The 17,692-nt window shown below is 45.6% G+C and overlaps 1 protein-coding gene across 1 annotated transcript in view; it reads left to right on the plus strand.

Moving 5' to 3' along the window:
• The window catches only part of Dclk3 (doublecortin like kinase 3), a 49,625-nt gene extending 32,676 nt beyond the window's left edge, over positions 1-16,949 (plus strand). Inside the window, exons 3-5 of the mRNA XM_034484191.2 lie at positions 10,181-10,313; positions 12,775-12,942; positions 16,363-16,949. Of these exons, the coding sequence (XP_034340082.1) occupies positions 10,181-10,313; positions 12,775-12,942; positions 16,363-16,556 (495 nt within the window). The 3' untranslated portion in view covers positions 16,557-16,949. The remainder of the gene's footprint in view (positions 1-10,180; positions 10,314-12,774; positions 12,943-16,362) is intronic.
• Positions 16,950-17,692: the final 743 nt, after the last annotated feature.

Here is a 17,692-nt window from a genome sequence, read left to right on the forward strand (position 1 = left end):
GAAACAGCAAACACTCCACTGGTTGCTGATATCATCGAGAATAGCATATCGAAAGGATGCTGGTGCCCAGGCATTTATCATGAAGAGCCACTCGGACAAAGCAACAGTGAATGACACAGTTATGCCAATAAGTCACATGTTTTTTCTTTTTTTTTTTTTCCTTTTTTTTGATGGGGCAAAGAGGCCAGGAATTTAGTGTGTTCCCTTTAATTCTCCAGGCTGCAGAGCTGCATCTGTGAACTGTCCCCATGAGCAGCCTGAAGGCAGACTGAGTCAAAACTCATTTTCCAGTGAAATGAGGTTTATGTTGACCATTCACTCAGGGACTCCTGTTTTTGCCAACTTTAATAGAATTGCAAGAATAATTTGGCTGTCTGCCAGAATGGTCCAAATTAGCCTCCAACAAGTCTCTTGGGGAAATTGGATTTTTATATTTGCTGGAGTCCTTATCCCTTCTCTATTGCTTTTAAAAATTCTTTATTATTATTATTATCATTTTTTTTGGCTAATATATTCACTGACATATCCCAGACTTGCCTCAGTTTGCCATGTAGCCCAGGGATGACCTTGAACATCTGATCATCTTGCCTCCATCTTGCTCATGCTGGGGTTACAGGCGTGTGCCACACCTGGTTTATGGAAATGAATGCAGGATTTCAGTATGCTAGGCAGGCACGCGACAAACTGAGTTACAACCCCCGTCATTTAGTCTTTTTGTTGTTTCTATCTTCTGGATCTGAACGGAGCCATTTTTTTCCATTTGATGTCCAGACTCTCAACAGAGTCTTTGTTCTTTCCTTTGTTGTTTTTACTGAACCCTTTAAGCAGGAGAGATTCTTCTGAGAGCTCAGGGTAGGTCCTGTGAGCTGGGCGTTTCCTATACACACTGACCAATGCATTCCACCAGTTACCCACACCCACAGTTTCCACATGTGAGATCAGGTGTCCCCCAGGGACTATTTTTCACTTGGGGACAGTTGGCTTACCTTGTATTTTCTAACCAGGACAAGGTCCTGGAATCAGTCTGTGGCTCAGCTTGTTCTCACCGTGTGAGGGATGAACTTGGCAGCAGTGTGTCACTGGAGAGTGAGCTCTGTGGCTGGATGCAAGGATGCTCTAGGCAGTAGGAACTGTAAAGATGATTTGTTTGGTGTGGACAAATAACTCTGAAAGGCTAAGCAGACGAAGATCTTTGTAGAATTAAACGTCACAGCTGAGACCTTTTAATGCTTTGAGGCAGTGGTGTGTGTGTGTTAGAGAAGGGGGATGGCAAACTACAGATTAGCTGTAATAAGTTTTCATCATTTACGTGCTTGTGTACAACATACTAGGAGCAGATTCGTCTCCCACAAGCATCTTGTCCCCTCCTGCTGCTCACTCTGTTCTTCCTAACTAGTCTCTCTCCCTGCCGTGTGTGTGTGTGTGTGTGTGTGTGTGTGTACATGTATGGCTTCACAAACAGCAGGAAGCTGTGTGTGAACCTTCTTTTGTGTAAGAGGTAATGAATGCCTTGTTCTTCCCAGGTGATCTGTTGGTGGGTACTTGTTGAAACAGGTGAAACATGTTTGTCCTTTTTCTGCCTAGGTAAAGTTTGGCATATCATGTCTAGAGTCTAAACCTTATCCAGTGCCAGGCTTTTGGTTTTCTTCAGACAAAGATGAGGCTTTTGGTGGACTTGACAACTGCTGTTGTCTAGGCTTAGACAGATACCATTTTCAAACTTGTTGATAGAATAATTATGTTGCAAATGTGCTTGGTTTTCCAAGATTCGGTATTCACCATTGTTGCCATGGTGACCACCATCCATCAGTTGGTATTCTTCACTTACCTACGTGTGCTGTCAAATCAATGCTTTCTTCCTTTAAGAGGTGGCTGCTGGCTCTCTATCGGACCTATCTTTGCTAAGCCTGAGAAATGCTTATTTTAGCACCAACTTCTGACTGAGCCTCGGATTGTAAGTGCAGCTGCTTTTACAGACATTTTCTGAGCACGATAAAAGCCCTTAATGAACGTAGCTGCTTATCATGATGTTTTAATCAACAGAAATATTTACATCTGATAATTAGGCCCCGGAGTAACATTTCAGGCCTTCTGGATTGCCAAGTTCATCTGGTTCCACTGATCTCATTTTCCTGATATTAGAATTCTTCTACCCTTAGGGTTATTTAGACTCCTGAGATCTTGCAAAGAAAGTTTTAATTATGAGAGTTTCCAGCTTGCAGAAATATCCATGTTAATTGCTTCTTCTGCCTGTATGTGGTCCCCTGGAGGGAATGGGATAGTGTTGACTGAATCCCAGGGAAGGAGGGAAGAAACCACAGGAGCCTGAGAAGAGGTGGTAATTAGTCCAGCTCACCCGGGAAGGGGAGTATACAGGCCAGGTATCATCAGCCCAGACAGCTGGGTGAGTGGGCAGGGATGGAAGGGATGTTAGGCTCAAGCAGAGTCCTTCTAGAAGCATCTCTTCCAGTGGGAGGGGGAAGGAGGGTAGAGTTTTGTTCAGGGAAGGAGCTGGGAGGACGATCAGTTGCTCCTCTCGCTGACATGTGGAGCGTTGCCTTTCCTGGGTCTTGTCACTGTTCCTAGGAGCTACAGCTCTGGGTGCTTGGAGTAGCAGAAATGGTAGCACGGAGTGGCATGGTAAGGACAGGTCACAGCTTGGGTGAAGACAAAGGCAGATCCTTTCTTGTTGGTTCCAGGATGAAGTAGGTTTGTCTGGCCATCTAACTACTGAATATGTTGGGGACTGTACACTGTTAGGTGTTTTCAAGGGTGATAAGAAAAGCCTAGAGGACCCACACATCTCTTGCCTATTCTTCCTCGGACGTATATGTTTTCCATCGTTTTGTTGACCTTAATCCTCTATGTCCTTTTCCCCTCTCCCTTCTGCTGTGATATACAAGGACTCAGTAGTAGCAATTCTCCTTGATCCACAGGCAGCTCTGACTCCTTTCTCCTTAGCCAGAAACTAGGCATTCACCCCTGTTTTCTCATTAATGTTCCAGCCATTACGCATTTTAAACATTGGTAATAACCATGCAGTGCATCTCAGCAGGCCAGACTTCATGAAATTAAGAAACACAGATTTCAGCAATAACACAGAATCACAAGAGACAGAGTTAGATGAAACAGGGCTTTAGTTTAGGTCATTTTGTTAGCGAATACTGGCCATATCTTGTTGCCACCTTCCTAGGAGAATGTGTTCTCTTGGGCCCTTTGAGGATCGAAGATTAAACTTCTCAAGATTCTTTTAGTTGGAGAAAGCAGCTAAGCAGATCTCTTCTGTGAGTTTCCAGGATCTAGCTCTCCCTAGGCTCAGTTTCTTCTAGAAGAGTCTGATTAATCTTCTGGAAGTCCTGTCTGTTGGAGGTAATGTAAGGTCAGGGCAGGAATCTGGGGCTGGTTCCCCTGATCTGAGGTAAGCTCCCTGTTGTCTATTGGCATTCAGCTGAAGTAAATAGGGGCAAGTGGTCATCCCTGTGGATGGGTTGGGATGGTGGGTGAGGAGAGAGGACTCTGGTGTTTCTGACCTGCAGCTAGTAAGTGCCAGACTCATCTTTTTGATGGATGAAAAAGACTCCAGGGTACCTATAGCAATGTGAGCTTGACTGAGTTCAGAGGATCATGGACGGTGACAATATACATGTAGTAGCTACAGGTTTCTGTTTCAAGATGCATGGCAGCTGGGGCGCGCGCGTGTGCACACACGTGTGTGTGTGTGTGTGTGTGTGTGTGTGTGTGTGTGTGTGTGAAGGATATCACAAAATAGAACAGTAGCTGAAGAGTTGTGTAGAAATGGGCTGTATGTGTTTTTAAATTCGGAGGTTTGGCCCTGTGGTGATGGAGCCAGTCTACTGGGCTCCCAGAGAGCAGCAGGGTGAGCGTGAAGCTGTTCCTCATCTTTTTTGATTCTCATCTTTTCTGGTGACACAGCAGGGATGTTAAATACAGAGAAATATGAAGCTATCAGATCCAACTCAGAAAACACGGCTGTCTGACGGTCCTCCCTCAGAAGACTGACCTTGTCTGAAAAGATAAGCGGCCTAGAGACTGTGTGCTCTGGCCTGCATGGCTCCCTGGCATAAGCCATTTTCATCAAGGTATTTTCAGGCACCCTTTGTTTTTGTTGATCTTCCTTTCCCACACCCCTCCCCAGAACACCCCCCATGCACCTCTTGCTGGTCCCCCATCCTCCTGGGTATTTTTATTACTTTCTTTACCTCCCTGCCTCTCGATCCCCATCCCAGGAAGCCTCTTCTTCCTCTAGTGTGACCTGCACTCACCCTTTCTATACACACACATATAAATATGAAAGTCTAGGATCTATATTTGAGAAAACACGTAGCATTGATTTTTCCGAGTCTAGGTTGCTTTGCTTAATGTACTAGAATCCCAGTTCTGTTTATTTATTTTATTATTTTTTTTTTTTTTTGCAACTGTCATGATCCCAGTCTTCCCTGTGGCTGCACAAAGTATCATCGTGTCATGAGCCACATTTTCTTTCCCCTTCTCCGGTTGATGGACACCTAGGCTGATTCCATTTCCTGGCTACTGTAAACGTTGATGGTCAGGGACTACAATGCCTTTTATGTTCCAGTGTAAATTAGTTTGTGGCGCGGGCATTTTGATAGGATGTGGCTTTTGAGATCATTTCAGTCCTTGTTAGTTGGAAATGTGCTTTGGAGGGAAATAGCTCGAAGAACCGTGAAGACTCAAGCAGGAGTTTAGCAGAGATAAATGGGCCTACGCCAAGCCTGATGTTTAAGTGTGTCTTGCTGCTGGTCTGTACTCTGCTGCCCCCTTCTGCTTAGAGATTAAAAGCACATTTTTCATTTTATTTATCAAGGTCTTTTTGTTCAGTTGTTTCCGAGATAGGGTCTTCCTTGCTGTACAGTGGCAAGCGGCCTGGAACTCTCTAGCCTCCTGAGTGCTAAGATTACAGGTGTGCACCTCACAACTGATTGCGTGACCATGCTTAAATTGATACACCGTGGAAGGGCAGAGTGGAGGCCAATTGATTACAATGTAAAGATCTCTCTTGAGGGACACGAATGTAGCTCAGTTGATAGAGTACTGGCTGCGTGAAGCCCCGGGTTTGATCCCTAACACCACATTAACCAGGCATGGTGGTGCACACCCAGAATCCCAGCACTGGATCTGGAAGTGGGAGGAGCCGTGGTTCAAAGTCATCCTGAGCTACCTAGCTTGGTCTATATGATACCTTCTCTCAAACAGAAATTTTTTTTTTTCTTCTTGAGGTTTTGGACTTGAGACCTTGGGGCACATGTATAGTTACCCGATGCTTACATCACTAGTGCAGACCACCTGGATTCAAAGTGGGACACTCTGGTGTGGCTGGAAAGGAGGATATAGAGAGACAGACCAGTCAGGCATTCAGGCTGTGTGTAGCCATCACTTAATATACTGTCTGTCAGAGGGCCTAGATCAGCCCAGCAAGAACATGGCCCAGAACAGTATGTTTAGATAAACTTGGAGATGTGGGTTGTGCGTAAGCTGAGACACGGGCAAGTAGATCCAGGGCAGGATGGCTTCCAAACCCAGGAAAGCCAGAAAAGCTTTTTGAGACAGGCATTGAAGTGGACATTGAATGGGGCCTTTGGTTGCATGGCCAGATGAGAGTTCTGAGTGTTCCCTGTCTCCACCCCAGAAACCAAGCCCCATAAAGGACTTGCCAGGAGTTCTGGGATCATAACATAGAGAATTCAGAAAGCCAGCTTGGGGTTGTTGGGGTGGGGTGGGGTGGGCTGTTCATGGTCCTTGCTTCCCATCTTTGGAGGGGATGCATCCTTGTTCACTGTCACCTCAGAGGAGATTTGAGAAAGCAGGTAGGGATGGACTTCTGGGTCAGCAGAAATAGACCTGAGATGTACAAGTGTCTGGTGGAGAGATGTGTTAGACAAATTTTCTGCTTGGGTGGAGGTTTGACTTGATGCTAAGACAGGTAGTGTTGCAAAGCAGTGTATTAAGATACCAAAACCACTCCCACATTGCCTAGCCTTAAGAGGAATGAAGCTGTTTATATAGCAAAGCCAATGACAGCTTTGAGAAGGGCCAAGGAGATGGTCATTGGGTAAAAGTGCTTGCTATGGAAGCAAGAGGACCTGAGTTCAAATCCCTGGCACCCACATAATACTGGACATGACTGTGCACCTGCAATCAATGTGTTGGAGAATGGAGACAGGTGGGTACCAGGAACTTGCTGGCCAGCCAGCCTCGCTGAAACTAAGTTCAGTGAGAGATCTGTCTCACTAAATAAGATGGAGAGAGTGGGGAGGGGAGGACAGCCAATGTCCTCATCCTTGCATGGGTACTTGTACCTACACAATACATGCCCAAATGTACCGCCTCTCACAAGAAATAAATAGGTAAACACATAAGAAAATAATAATAGACAACTCTGAGACTATTAAAGAAACCATGAGAGTAGAACTGGAGTCTTTACTACACTAGTCCTTCCCAGCAATGGGTGGTGTTCCAGGTGGCAAAAGCTGAACTCCTAGGGGACAAGAACAGCATGTTATATTTTAGACAGGCCCATAGAGTCATTTAAAAACTGATGTGCTGTTTTGAAGACATATTAAGGCCATCAAACATAATATAATTTTAGATAAAAGCCTGAGTCCCGGAACATTTCATCTGGTCTCTACTGGACCAATTGGGGTAGGCTTTGGAATTGTGGGTTTCTGATTACTTTTTTTTTTTGATAGAAGTATACATTTTATTTTGATGTATTAAATTGGCCAGATACTTCTGATTCTGATCATTTGGCTGGAAATATTTGCAAATATTTTTGCGGGAAACATTTTTTTTTTCTCAACAATTACGTAGTCATTTGATGGATGGAGATGGTCCATCTGGCAATTCCAGGCGCCAACAATATTTTGTTTTTCTTTCCTCCCCAACTAGACTTTCTGGCCTAAATTATTCCGTTGTTTCTTTCAGGCTGCATCTGCCTCTGTGTATAGAGTGAGCAGAACTGGGTTTTGGATCTGAAACTATGGTTTGTTCTTGGCCAGGTTAATTTAGGAACCAATGATGTTTAGAGGCTTGGATGGGGTCTGCAGGAGACCCTTCCTAAGATTTTCAGGTTCTCAGGATGTAGAAATGGACCCGGGACACACAGGTAGTGACAGAAACAGAGAGAGTTTGTTAGGGAAGAAAAGCACTTTATAGAATGGAAGTGAGCCAGAGTTAGGTACGGGTCAGAAGCTCAGTGGCTCCTGGATGGGCAGGCATGGATGTATGCACCACACTCTGTGCTTTCTTAGCTATTAGCCTTGCTGGGATTTCCAGTCTTCTCCTTTGTTATTGTTTCTGTTCATATACCAGTCTTGACCAGGACTCAGCAATTAAGACACATGCAGCTTATGGAGATATCAGCTCATGGGCAGGACTCTCATTGTGGGGTGGTGGGCTGTGAGAAGCAGCTGGGTTCTTGGTCGAACATGAGCTTTGAACCCTGGAACCTTACTGGATGGCAGGAGTTCAGCTCTGCTCCCAGGTCCTGGTTCTTTTCATTTAGCTTCAGTCCTCCACAACCTCTCCCACAGAGAGGTCTATGGCCATCAGTCACGAGAAACAGCGCCTCAGGCTCTCCCACATGCAGATGATGTATCTCCAACTTCTCAGACTAAGCCAATAGGCATTATCTGCTGCCAGACCCTAACCCACCCTGAAACTGTATATAAGGGCTCTATTTAGGGGAAGTAAAGTGCTCAAGAATCATCCTGGTGTCCAAGAGTTTCTGTCACAAGAGCTGTAACACTTGGGGAGAGATCTGCTCTCCTGGAACCTGCCTGGGACACCAAGTTGCCTCCTTGCCAGCAAGCCAGCATCTTATTGGCTCAGCCCGGGCCTGGACCAGCTCAGCGTGGAGAGACAGGTGCAGTACCTGGGAGTGACCATCATCAACAGCGGCAGCAGCGGGGGGGGGGAGGGGGGGCAGGCAATCTCCCCTCCCTGCTCACATTCTGTGTCCTTTGGCCTGGACCTCCCGCATCAGGCCGGGGCCAGAGACCTACAGACAGTGGAGACGCAGGCCGGAGGCAGCACAGAGATGATAGCGAACCCTCCCTGCTCTCACCCTGTCCCCAGCTGGGAGATCGTTGTGGGACACCCTCTAGAACAAGGGACCCACACCTCATGTTTGATGATATGATGTCATTAGGATCTCCCTCAAGCTCCACTTTGAAATCTCCATTGAGAGAATTTAGAGGTGATACACAGAGAACAGTGTGGAGATGGTTGTGCTTATGGCAGGGAAGTGTAACACTTCCAGGAGGGTGATGCCCAAAAGGGCCACTCTGTGTTAGATACACTCCCATGTGGGGAGATTAGACAGTGGCCACAGACTGCTTTGCCAACCTGTATTACCTTCAGGAAGACTTTCTCCTATTTATAAAGTCTCTAGAATAGCCTGAAGGGCTTTCCTGCCCAGTTGATTGACAGGCCCATGGCTGAATTCTGGGAGGTCACAATGGTATGATCCTATTCTTTATCAGGAAGCTGATGGCCAGATAATGATTTTACAATCTTCTGTGTAGTTCAGGAAGTCTTACCTCTACCTGAGGTTGTAGATGCCACTCAGGTGCCATTCTATTGGTCCATACTTGCAATTCTGCTATTTCACTTTCAAATTTAACTGGAGGTTTTTACAAGGGAGGGGCGCATTCTTAAAGACCACAAGGATCTAACCATCTACCTGGGAAGGAGAGACAAGATGGCTACCCTAACCTGCATGCCAGTTGCCACCATAACTCAGACATGGGGAGACCCACCAGTCCTCAAGTCCCCACCCCTAAGTGCTGATACGAGCATGGGAGATCTGTGCTCAGATCCAGCAGAAACACAGGATGTGAGCTGCAGACAACCCAGATGTTCCTCTTGCAGGTATGGCAGCAACAGCGAGTCTCTTTCTTTGATAAAAAGCGCCCTGTTTTGTCCAGTAAGTTTTGACCTAGTACCTGGATTAACAGCGCTGTGCATCATCTGACCTTGTCCACTGGCTCCTGTGATGTGATATGGACAGCTGATCTTTGGTTTAGTCAGATAGGTCCTTATTGATAGTGAAGAAGGCTGGAGTTTGAATTTGTGTCTGGTATTTTAATTTTTCCCAAAATGGAATCAGCTTACACTGTATGGTCTTACCATGCATTTTGAACTTGGAGCAAGATAGTACTGGGTTTGACCCTCATCTTTTGCTCCATGTGGAGTGTAACATACATTTGTTTATCTGTAGTGGGGTGGGAGTGTGTGCCGCCATCCTATGTGGAGGTTGGAGTCAAGTTCTCTCTCTTCCCATCCTATGGGTCCTGGGAATTGAACTCAGGTTATTAGTTTTGCTGGCAAGCTCCTTTATCCACTGAGCCATCTCACTGTCCCTCTAGACCTTTGCTTATTCTTACACGAGTTAGTCTATGCTCAAAGTGCCACTGACCCTTGTTAGAACACAGTAGTGTCCAGTGAAAATGGTTTCCATCTACACTGTCCAGCATGGTGCCCAACTCACAGGTTGCTACTGGACACACACACATGTGCCCAGTGCAGCTGAGAAACTGTGTTTTAATCAATGAATTTTTAACATCCCATTTGATAACATACGATGCTGAACTGGATGGTGCAGTGAACTTGACTCTGGTTCTTTGGTTGAAAAATGTGAGCAGCTGCATTGAGGTCAGGTTGGGCGTGTCTGTCCTGGGACACCCTGTGACTTTGGTGGGTCACTGCTGCTTTGACTTGGTTGCACACACACACTACTGTCTCTGTGTTTCTGGTTGCACATGCACACTACTGTTTCAGTGTTCTAGGTTGCAACCACATACTACTGTCTCAGTGTCCCTGGTTGCACACACACACACTGTCTCAGTGTCCCAGGTTACACACACAGGCTACTGTCTCAGTGTTTCTGTTTGCACACACAATGCTGTCTCTGTCCTAGGTTGCACAGAGACACTACTGCCTCAATGTCCCAGGTTGCACGCACACACTACTGCCTCACTGTCCCAGGTTGGATGTATGTGCGCGCGAGTGCGCGCACACACACACACACACACACACACACACACACACACACTACTACTACTACTACTACTATTACCTCAGTGTCCCTTCTTTATTTCCATCACAGTTTTAATGCTTTGGATGTTTTGATTCCTTCTAGGTTCAGCGAAACGAAGACAAGTCCACCATCTTGAAGCTGGCTGATTTTGGCCTGGCCAAATATGTGGTGAGGCCTATATTTACTGTGTGTGGGACACCAACATATGTAGCTCCTGAAATTCTTTCTGAGAAAGGTAAGTACCCTTCGCTCTTTGGTACTCAAACTTTGCAATTGACAAATGCCTTACTTAGTGTTTCCAATAATCTCAGAGAGCTGGAACTCAGGCTTGATTAAAAATATTTATTTATTTATTTGATTGTGTGCATGCATGCATCTCTCCGTGTATGTGTGTTCCTCTCTCTCTCTCTCTCTCTCTCTCTCTCTCTCTCTCTCTCTGTGTGTGTGTGTGTGTGTGTGTGTGTGTGTATGTGTATGTATAGCCAGGACAATGAGAAGAAAAAGAGAGAACAGGGTGAGAAATCTACTCAAAGAAGGCCATTTGTACTCAGGTCTAACACTATCAGAGAAAATGGAAACATTTCTTACACTAAAAGTTTAAAAATTCCTTGGTGAACCTCCATTTAAAGGCAAAAGAGATTTCATTTCAGACTCCATGAATATTCATTCCTTACTTGTGTAGATCCAATGAACTGCTTTGACAACATACTTTGTAAAGTTTGTTTCTGTACATAAACAGAAACTGTACGGAAGATAACTTGATGGCTGTGGCATTGTGAACTGGATTTACCTGTTAGCTGAGACAGAGATTCTGGGTGGGTTGAAAGCTTGGTCAAAGGTGGAAGGCAAGGATAGTTTCCAGTTGGCAAAGGCACCTGGGAGTTGTGATGAGGAGACAGAGCATGTGTGAGGATAGAGAGTGGAGACCTGAGACTAGTCTCATTGGATTTAGAGAGTCAGTGGGTTGGGTAGGCTAAGCCTAAACTTATTTCAAACAGAAGTGTTGAGATTTTGAATGACAGGCATATGAGAACAGTGGAAGACATAGGACATTGTAGTGCAAACAAAGATGAATTAGATGAGAGACAAAATGAATTAGCGTGAGTGTGTGGGGAAAGCACACCAGCTAGAACAGGTATTGAAGAGAAGTTCTCTGAGGAAATGAGGGGGGAGGAGTTAAATTTTCATCAAATTGGTCAAGAGATATCAATACAGACCCACACTGTTGTCCTGTTGGCAAGGATGGGATGTCCTGGATAAATGTATTATCTTAGTTAGGGTTTTACTGCTGTGAACAGACACCATGATCAGGGCAACTCATATAAGGACAACATTTAATTGGGGCTGGCTTACAGGTTCAGAGGTTCAGTCCATTATCACCAAGGCAGGAACATGGCACCATCCAGGCAGGCATGGTGCAGGAGGAACTGAGAGTTCTGCATCTTTATCTGAAGGCTACTAGCAGAATACTGGCTTCCAGGCAGCTAGGATGAGGGTCTTAAAGCCCACACCCACCATGCCATGCCTACCCCAAAAATGCCACACCTGCTCGAACAGGGCTACTCCCTGGGCTGGGCATATACAAACCATCACAGATAGCATATTGGGATTCTTCAATCTGATGGCTTAACTGGTGAGCTGGTAGCTCTGCCATGACAGTAGGACAAGGACAGTTAAGTTATGATTCAGGGGACCCAGGTAGAAGGGAAGGCAGTCATTAGAGAGCAGGGCTGCAGGAACTGGATTAGGAATGTTACAGGGGCAAAGGGAAAAAAATCTTAAGAGGGACCAGGGGCAGAAGAATCTGTCCCTCCAGAGTCAATAGTCCTTGAGACTTGAACAGTTATCACTGAGCTATCCTCAAAGGGGCCATCAGGGACTTTATTCTCTTTAGGCTCTTATTGACTTGTGCCTTGATAACCTGTCCAAGGCTTAGTAATGAACTTCTAATGTCCATTTAAAGCTGCCCATTGTGTTCATTTCCTAAAGGTGAAAAGTCAGGAAGTTCTTGAAAATGTGTATATGCCCATGTGGGAGGGTGATTGGTGATGTACATAGACATATTAACTGGACATCACTGTTCCAGTTCCATCCTGTTCCTGTGGAACACATCATGAGCAAAAGCCACTTAGATGAGGAAAAGGCTTATTTCATCTTGCACTTCCAGGTCACAGTCAATCACTTATGGAAGTCAGGATGGGCATGCAAGGCAGGAGGCAGACGGCTTGCTATTCCAGCCAGAGAACTCACTCACAAGCAAAAAAACAAAACAAGGAAGAGTGATGTTTGGTGGCTTGCTCATGGGCTCAAGTTTAACTAGCTTTCATATTCATCTCAAGCCTAGGGATGGTACTGCCCATAGGGGGCTTGGCTCTTTTACCAACATCAATTAAGAATCAAGAAAATTCTCTACAGATATTGCCCATAGCCTCACATTCAACTGGGACTCCCTCCTTAAGAGATCTAGGCTATGTCACGTTGATAGTTTTAGTTAACTAGGACAATTACTTTGTATATCTCATCTCTAAAGAGTTACATTATAATCAGTTACTATATTTGTTACTTTTCTTTTTCTGCAACAAAATACCAGACAAAAGCAACCTAAGGGAGAAAGAATTTTTGCTTTTGCTATTGTTGCACAGTTCAAGAGATAAGAGTTTACTACCTTTGACTTGTCTGCCTCTGTGTTCTTGCAGGTTATGGCCTGGAGGTGGACCTGTGGGCGGCAGGTGTGATCCTGTACATCCTTCTGTGTGGCTTCCCCCCTTTCCGGAGTCCTGAGAGGGACCAAGATGAGCTCTTCAAAATCATCCAAACGGGCCAGTTTGAGTTCCTCTCTCCTTACTGGGACAACATTTCTGATGGTGAGATTCAGGGGCTCCCTGTGATGAGAAGGAAGGCTGTGGGCCTCCTCTTACTCCTTTAAAGAGTGCTCTGGAGAGGAGGTATTTGGAGGGTGTGGGTGAAGCTTTCAGTGGTGCTCAACTGTCCTCATGCATAAATGAGAGACTTGGATGAGTCTCCATTTAGATCTGGTCTTCCAGTCTGTGACACTTTTGGGGTTTAGAAGGGATGTGCTACATGAACTCTTTCTGGAAAAAAAACATTGTCCTGAGCTTTCTATGCCAGCAACATAGATAAACACACACACACACACACACACTCACACACACACACACACACACACACACACACACACACACTGAATAGATACACAGGGTTAAAGGGGGTTGCCAAAAAATTTCATGAAGTTTCAGAAATGGGCAGATAGGAATGTAAGTGGAATCTGTATTGATAAGATAAGGAACCCAAGTTAGAGATAGTTACAAGGCTGCCATTGTTAGTCAGGCTGTTGTGACTCATGGGGTTTGAGAGTGAAGTTGTGGTGTTGAGTCTGGCTAAGAGGTTGAAGCACAGGATTGATCAGTCTGGTCTGTGGCTAGAACTGGTGGCTGGATAGGTGGCAGGTCCAGACAGGCAAATAGGACGGGCAGGCAGCAGTTGGTAGGCAGTGCCAGCAGTGTGGACAGAGCTGAACTAAACCCCAAGTACAGCTGGGAGCACTCTCCCTGTTGGTCCTTGAAGCACATTCCAGGTATCAGATGACAGGTTGGTGGGGACTCTTGCCATTAAGGTGCTATGGTCCAAGTTAAGGCGTTGCACCCTTTCTCAGTCTGGTATGTTTAAGTTCTTGGTCCTTGTTTTCCTGATATAATTTTAGTATGCTCATGTTACCCAAAGGTCTTGATTCACTCCAATAAATTTATAAGTGGCACATTTTCCTACTCCCAGAAATAAGTTATAGGCCTGTGCCTCATGACTGGTACTGGGTGAATGGTCCCAGTTAATGTTCACCCAGGTACACAGCCCTTCTCTATCCTCAAGGTGGAGTCAAAATCTACTTATAAACTAGAATCTCTTTGGGCAAGGCACTCTGAAAAAGCCATTGGTTTCAATAATATGGAGTATCGTGCGGCCTGGTCTCAGCAGCCATGACCACACATCTATCTACTCCAGATATACCCACAGACAGACCAAAGCAACAATTCCACGAAAGGTTGACTTGGGGGGAACCAGTGAGTTGATCAAATTTACTTACATAATATAGGTGAGGGGTGACTTTCAGAAACAAGGATGACCTCAACGTGGGCTATCCCACCCATCATGAGTGATGAGTAATGAGCTGTGGATGATACATTATGGAGTCAGCCTTTCTGTCAGTTTTCTTTTTCTACATAGTCTAGCCCCTCCCAAGATCACTTGTAGTTGGGGGAAGGACAAAGGAAGAAATGACAGGACTCCCAGCTATGGTTCCTTCTTTCCCCTCCTTCTGCTAGAAGGTATCAGTAGCTACCATCGTCGCGGAGCTAGCTACCCAAGGATTGTTCTGCTCCCTTGGCTGCAGTGGTTACTGGACTAAAGTGATTTGCACTCCAAAGTGGCCATTGGATGATCAGGTTAAAAAAAAGCCATATTATAACAGGATGGTGCAGAATCTGCCCTGCTTGAACCAGGCAGGGCAGGAGAAATCTGTGGCCTCTAGACTCTAGACATTGCTGGAAGGAGGGGTTGACAGGTGTGGGAACGGCTGATAATGGAATTGGAGGCACCTTTCGATAAGGGTGAAAAGCTGGGTGTTTTCTTTCTGTGTACCATGAAGCAGGAGGGAAAGGCTGCAGAGTGGGGGGTGGTGGGGGTGGTGAGGGTTGGGAGGGCAGAGGGTGTTCTTTTGTCTACTTATCCACTACCCTGCCTACCAGTCAGGTTTGGGGCGGGGGGGCGGGGGGGGGGGAGAAGTGAGTAGGTTTGAGAGAATGGAGCCAAATTGAATGGCAGACACAGCACAAGCATGGCACAGTGGAGGTTGTAAGCAGGAGGCTCCAAGGCTCACCAGACAAAGAAGGTCTCTACATTTAAAGGTTTTGGTGGTGGGAGTGGGGGCGGGGGGGTCTGGACCCCACAGAACCAGGCTTAGTTAATATGTGATCTATGCTGTGTGCCTTTATTCAGATTGCCTTTGATTCCTGGGCAGGGAAGAGAAGGCTAGGCTTTTAGTGAGAGGGCAGGAAGGCTGCAGCTGCTGCAGGTCTCTTTGTGGCACCTGGATGTGGTCAATCAGCAACTGCAGTGGGGGCAGGGCCAGACCTGTGAGGCTTTTCCCTGCAGCACCTTTGGGGTGAGGGTGGATGGGGGTGGGGTGGGAGGTGGGATCTGCTTTCTAATAGTCTCTCCATCTCTCTAGGATCAGCATGGACTTGAGCAGGAAGTGAAATTCACTTGATTTCATGTTAATGACTGCATAGGTTTCTTTACATGTCTTTCAGTTTTCTTAGTATGCAGGCAGATTTATTAGCTTAGGAAAAGGGGACATGTTTTTATTTACAAGTTTGTTAGTTTGTTGTAAAACTAAAATACGGAGACGTGGGGCTTGTTGTCTGTCTCCTTGGCCTGGGTAAGCAGATGTTAGAAGTGGGCATAAAGAAAACCAAAGGGCTGTCCTATACAGCTGTGATCTAAGCCCTGGTCACACAGGCAACTCTGTGAATTATTTCAGAGTCAATAGAGTGAGGTCTAATTAGCCAACACCACTAGCTGGATTTCTCTTCTTCCTTTTTGTCTGTCGTTTGCATTTCCTCTTCCCTTTCCTTCTCTCTATCATTTCCTCCATCCTTCCTCACTTTTCCCTCAGCCTTTCATTCCCCTTTCCTCTCCTCCCTTTCTTTTCCTCCTCTCTCCCCTCCACTGTTGTTTTGTTCCTCTTTCTCCTCTTTTCTTCTTTCTCTTCCTCTTTGTCCTTTTCTCCTTTTCTTCTTTCTTCCTTCCTTTCTTCCCTCCTTTTTCTTCCTTTCCTTTCTTTTCCATGTTCTTCTTCCCTCCCTCCCTCCCTTCCTTCCCTTTCTCTCTTTCCTTCTTACCTTCCTTCCTTCCTTCCTTCCTTCCCTCCCTCCCTCCTTTCTTTTTTTCAGACTGGGCCTCGCTCTGTAGCCCAGGCTATCTAGAAACTCACTATGTAACTGTAGCTCACCGACATTAGCCTCAGACTCAAGCAATCCTCCTGTTGTAGCTTAACCTGACTGTGAATGCTCAGTGGCCATGAGGGGCTGGAACAAGTCTGGGATTTTTCTGTCTTCTGTCATGTTGCCCTGGACAAGGAAAGTTTATTAGCCACTCCTCCCTAGAGCTAATGTGGATGTGTGGGCTCCCACCCCATGCTTTGGAAGGAAGGAACACTTCAGAGCCACCCTTATTCACCACGCTTTCCCCAATTTCTCCCCCTCTTACAGATGCCAAAGATCTGGTGAGAAATTTGCTGGTGGTGGACCCCAAGAGGAGGTACACGGCTCACCAGGTCCTACAGCATCCCTGGATTGAGAGGGTTGGGCACCCCAGCACAGTGAACCCACAGAAGGAGGAGTCCCCCAACAGCAAGGGTCGCTTCCAGAGCCAGCACAAGAAGGTTGCAGAGCAGGTGTCATGATCCTGCCTGGGACATCTGTCCAGCCTGGTCTCCTTGAGAACAGAGAAGAGAGGGGAAGGCTACAAGCAAGGCTGTGCCAGACACTTCTTCACAGACCTAGGGAAGGAGAAGAACCACCTGGCATATTTAAAGAGTGTTTGAAAAGCAATGTCCTAACGTTGAGTGATGTGTGATATTTTTAGATTTGTATATCTGAAGTCTTTAATACTTTTTAGTTAAGAACTGCCATGAATGAGGAATTTTGATAATAATGATGAATTCTGTTTTCTCTTTGTAGTCATGTTTATGGTGGGCTACATGAGTGTGCTTCATATCCCTTGAGCTTCCCCACACAATGAATGAGGCGATTCCTGGCTTTTTTATCTCAATAAAACACGATGACTAACAGAGAAAGATCTGCCTTGTTCAATGGTGGGAGAGCTGGGGAAAAAGTAGCTGTGTTTTAACCTCTGACCAAGAGACCAATACATACGGTTCTATGAACTGAAATTCCATGAAAAAAAAAAACCCAACACTTTTTTTTTTTTTTTTTTGATGAGCCTGCAGGCTGACTGATTAGAACTTCATGATTATGGAGAATTGGAATGTACAGATTGAGAGCCAAAAATTACCTTGGGTTATCTTCCATCCCCTTAATAGCCATGTATCACCAAACTGTATATCCGACCTAACAAAGTTGTTGGAACTCAGCTAAGCACTGGCTTTACTAATCCGAAGCTAAGCTGTGCTAGCATCCAAAGCCCGAAGCTGTAAGCTGCCTGCCTGATCACACCACCAGTATACTTGGTAAATTCATTGATCTGAGACTTTGTTTTATCTACTGCTAATAATAATAATAATAATAATAATAATAATGATAAAGTCACGTAACCCTTTCCAGGATGGGATGTCATTTAGGACAACATGAACGAATGCTGCCAGGTCATGGTCATTCATGTTCGGCTTCCAATAATTTCTCTTTGGAGCCAGAGCTGTGTTGACAATTCTAATCCTACTCTACAGATGGAGAAACCGGAGCATGGGATGGCCTGATCTGCCCATCCTTAGTTTACAATGGAGGTGCACCTCAGTGCAGAGTGACCCGCACCTCTGTTCTCGTCCCTAGCTTGTATCCTTGTATTAATTTTACTGGGGAG

This window comes from Arvicanthis niloticus, chromosome 21 (assembly GCF_011762505.2).
Source record: "Arvicanthis niloticus isolate mArvNil1 chromosome 21, mArvNil1.pat.X, whole genome shotgun sequence".
NCBI lineage: Eukaryota > Metazoa > Chordata > Mammalia > Rodentia > Muridae > Arvicanthis > Arvicanthis niloticus.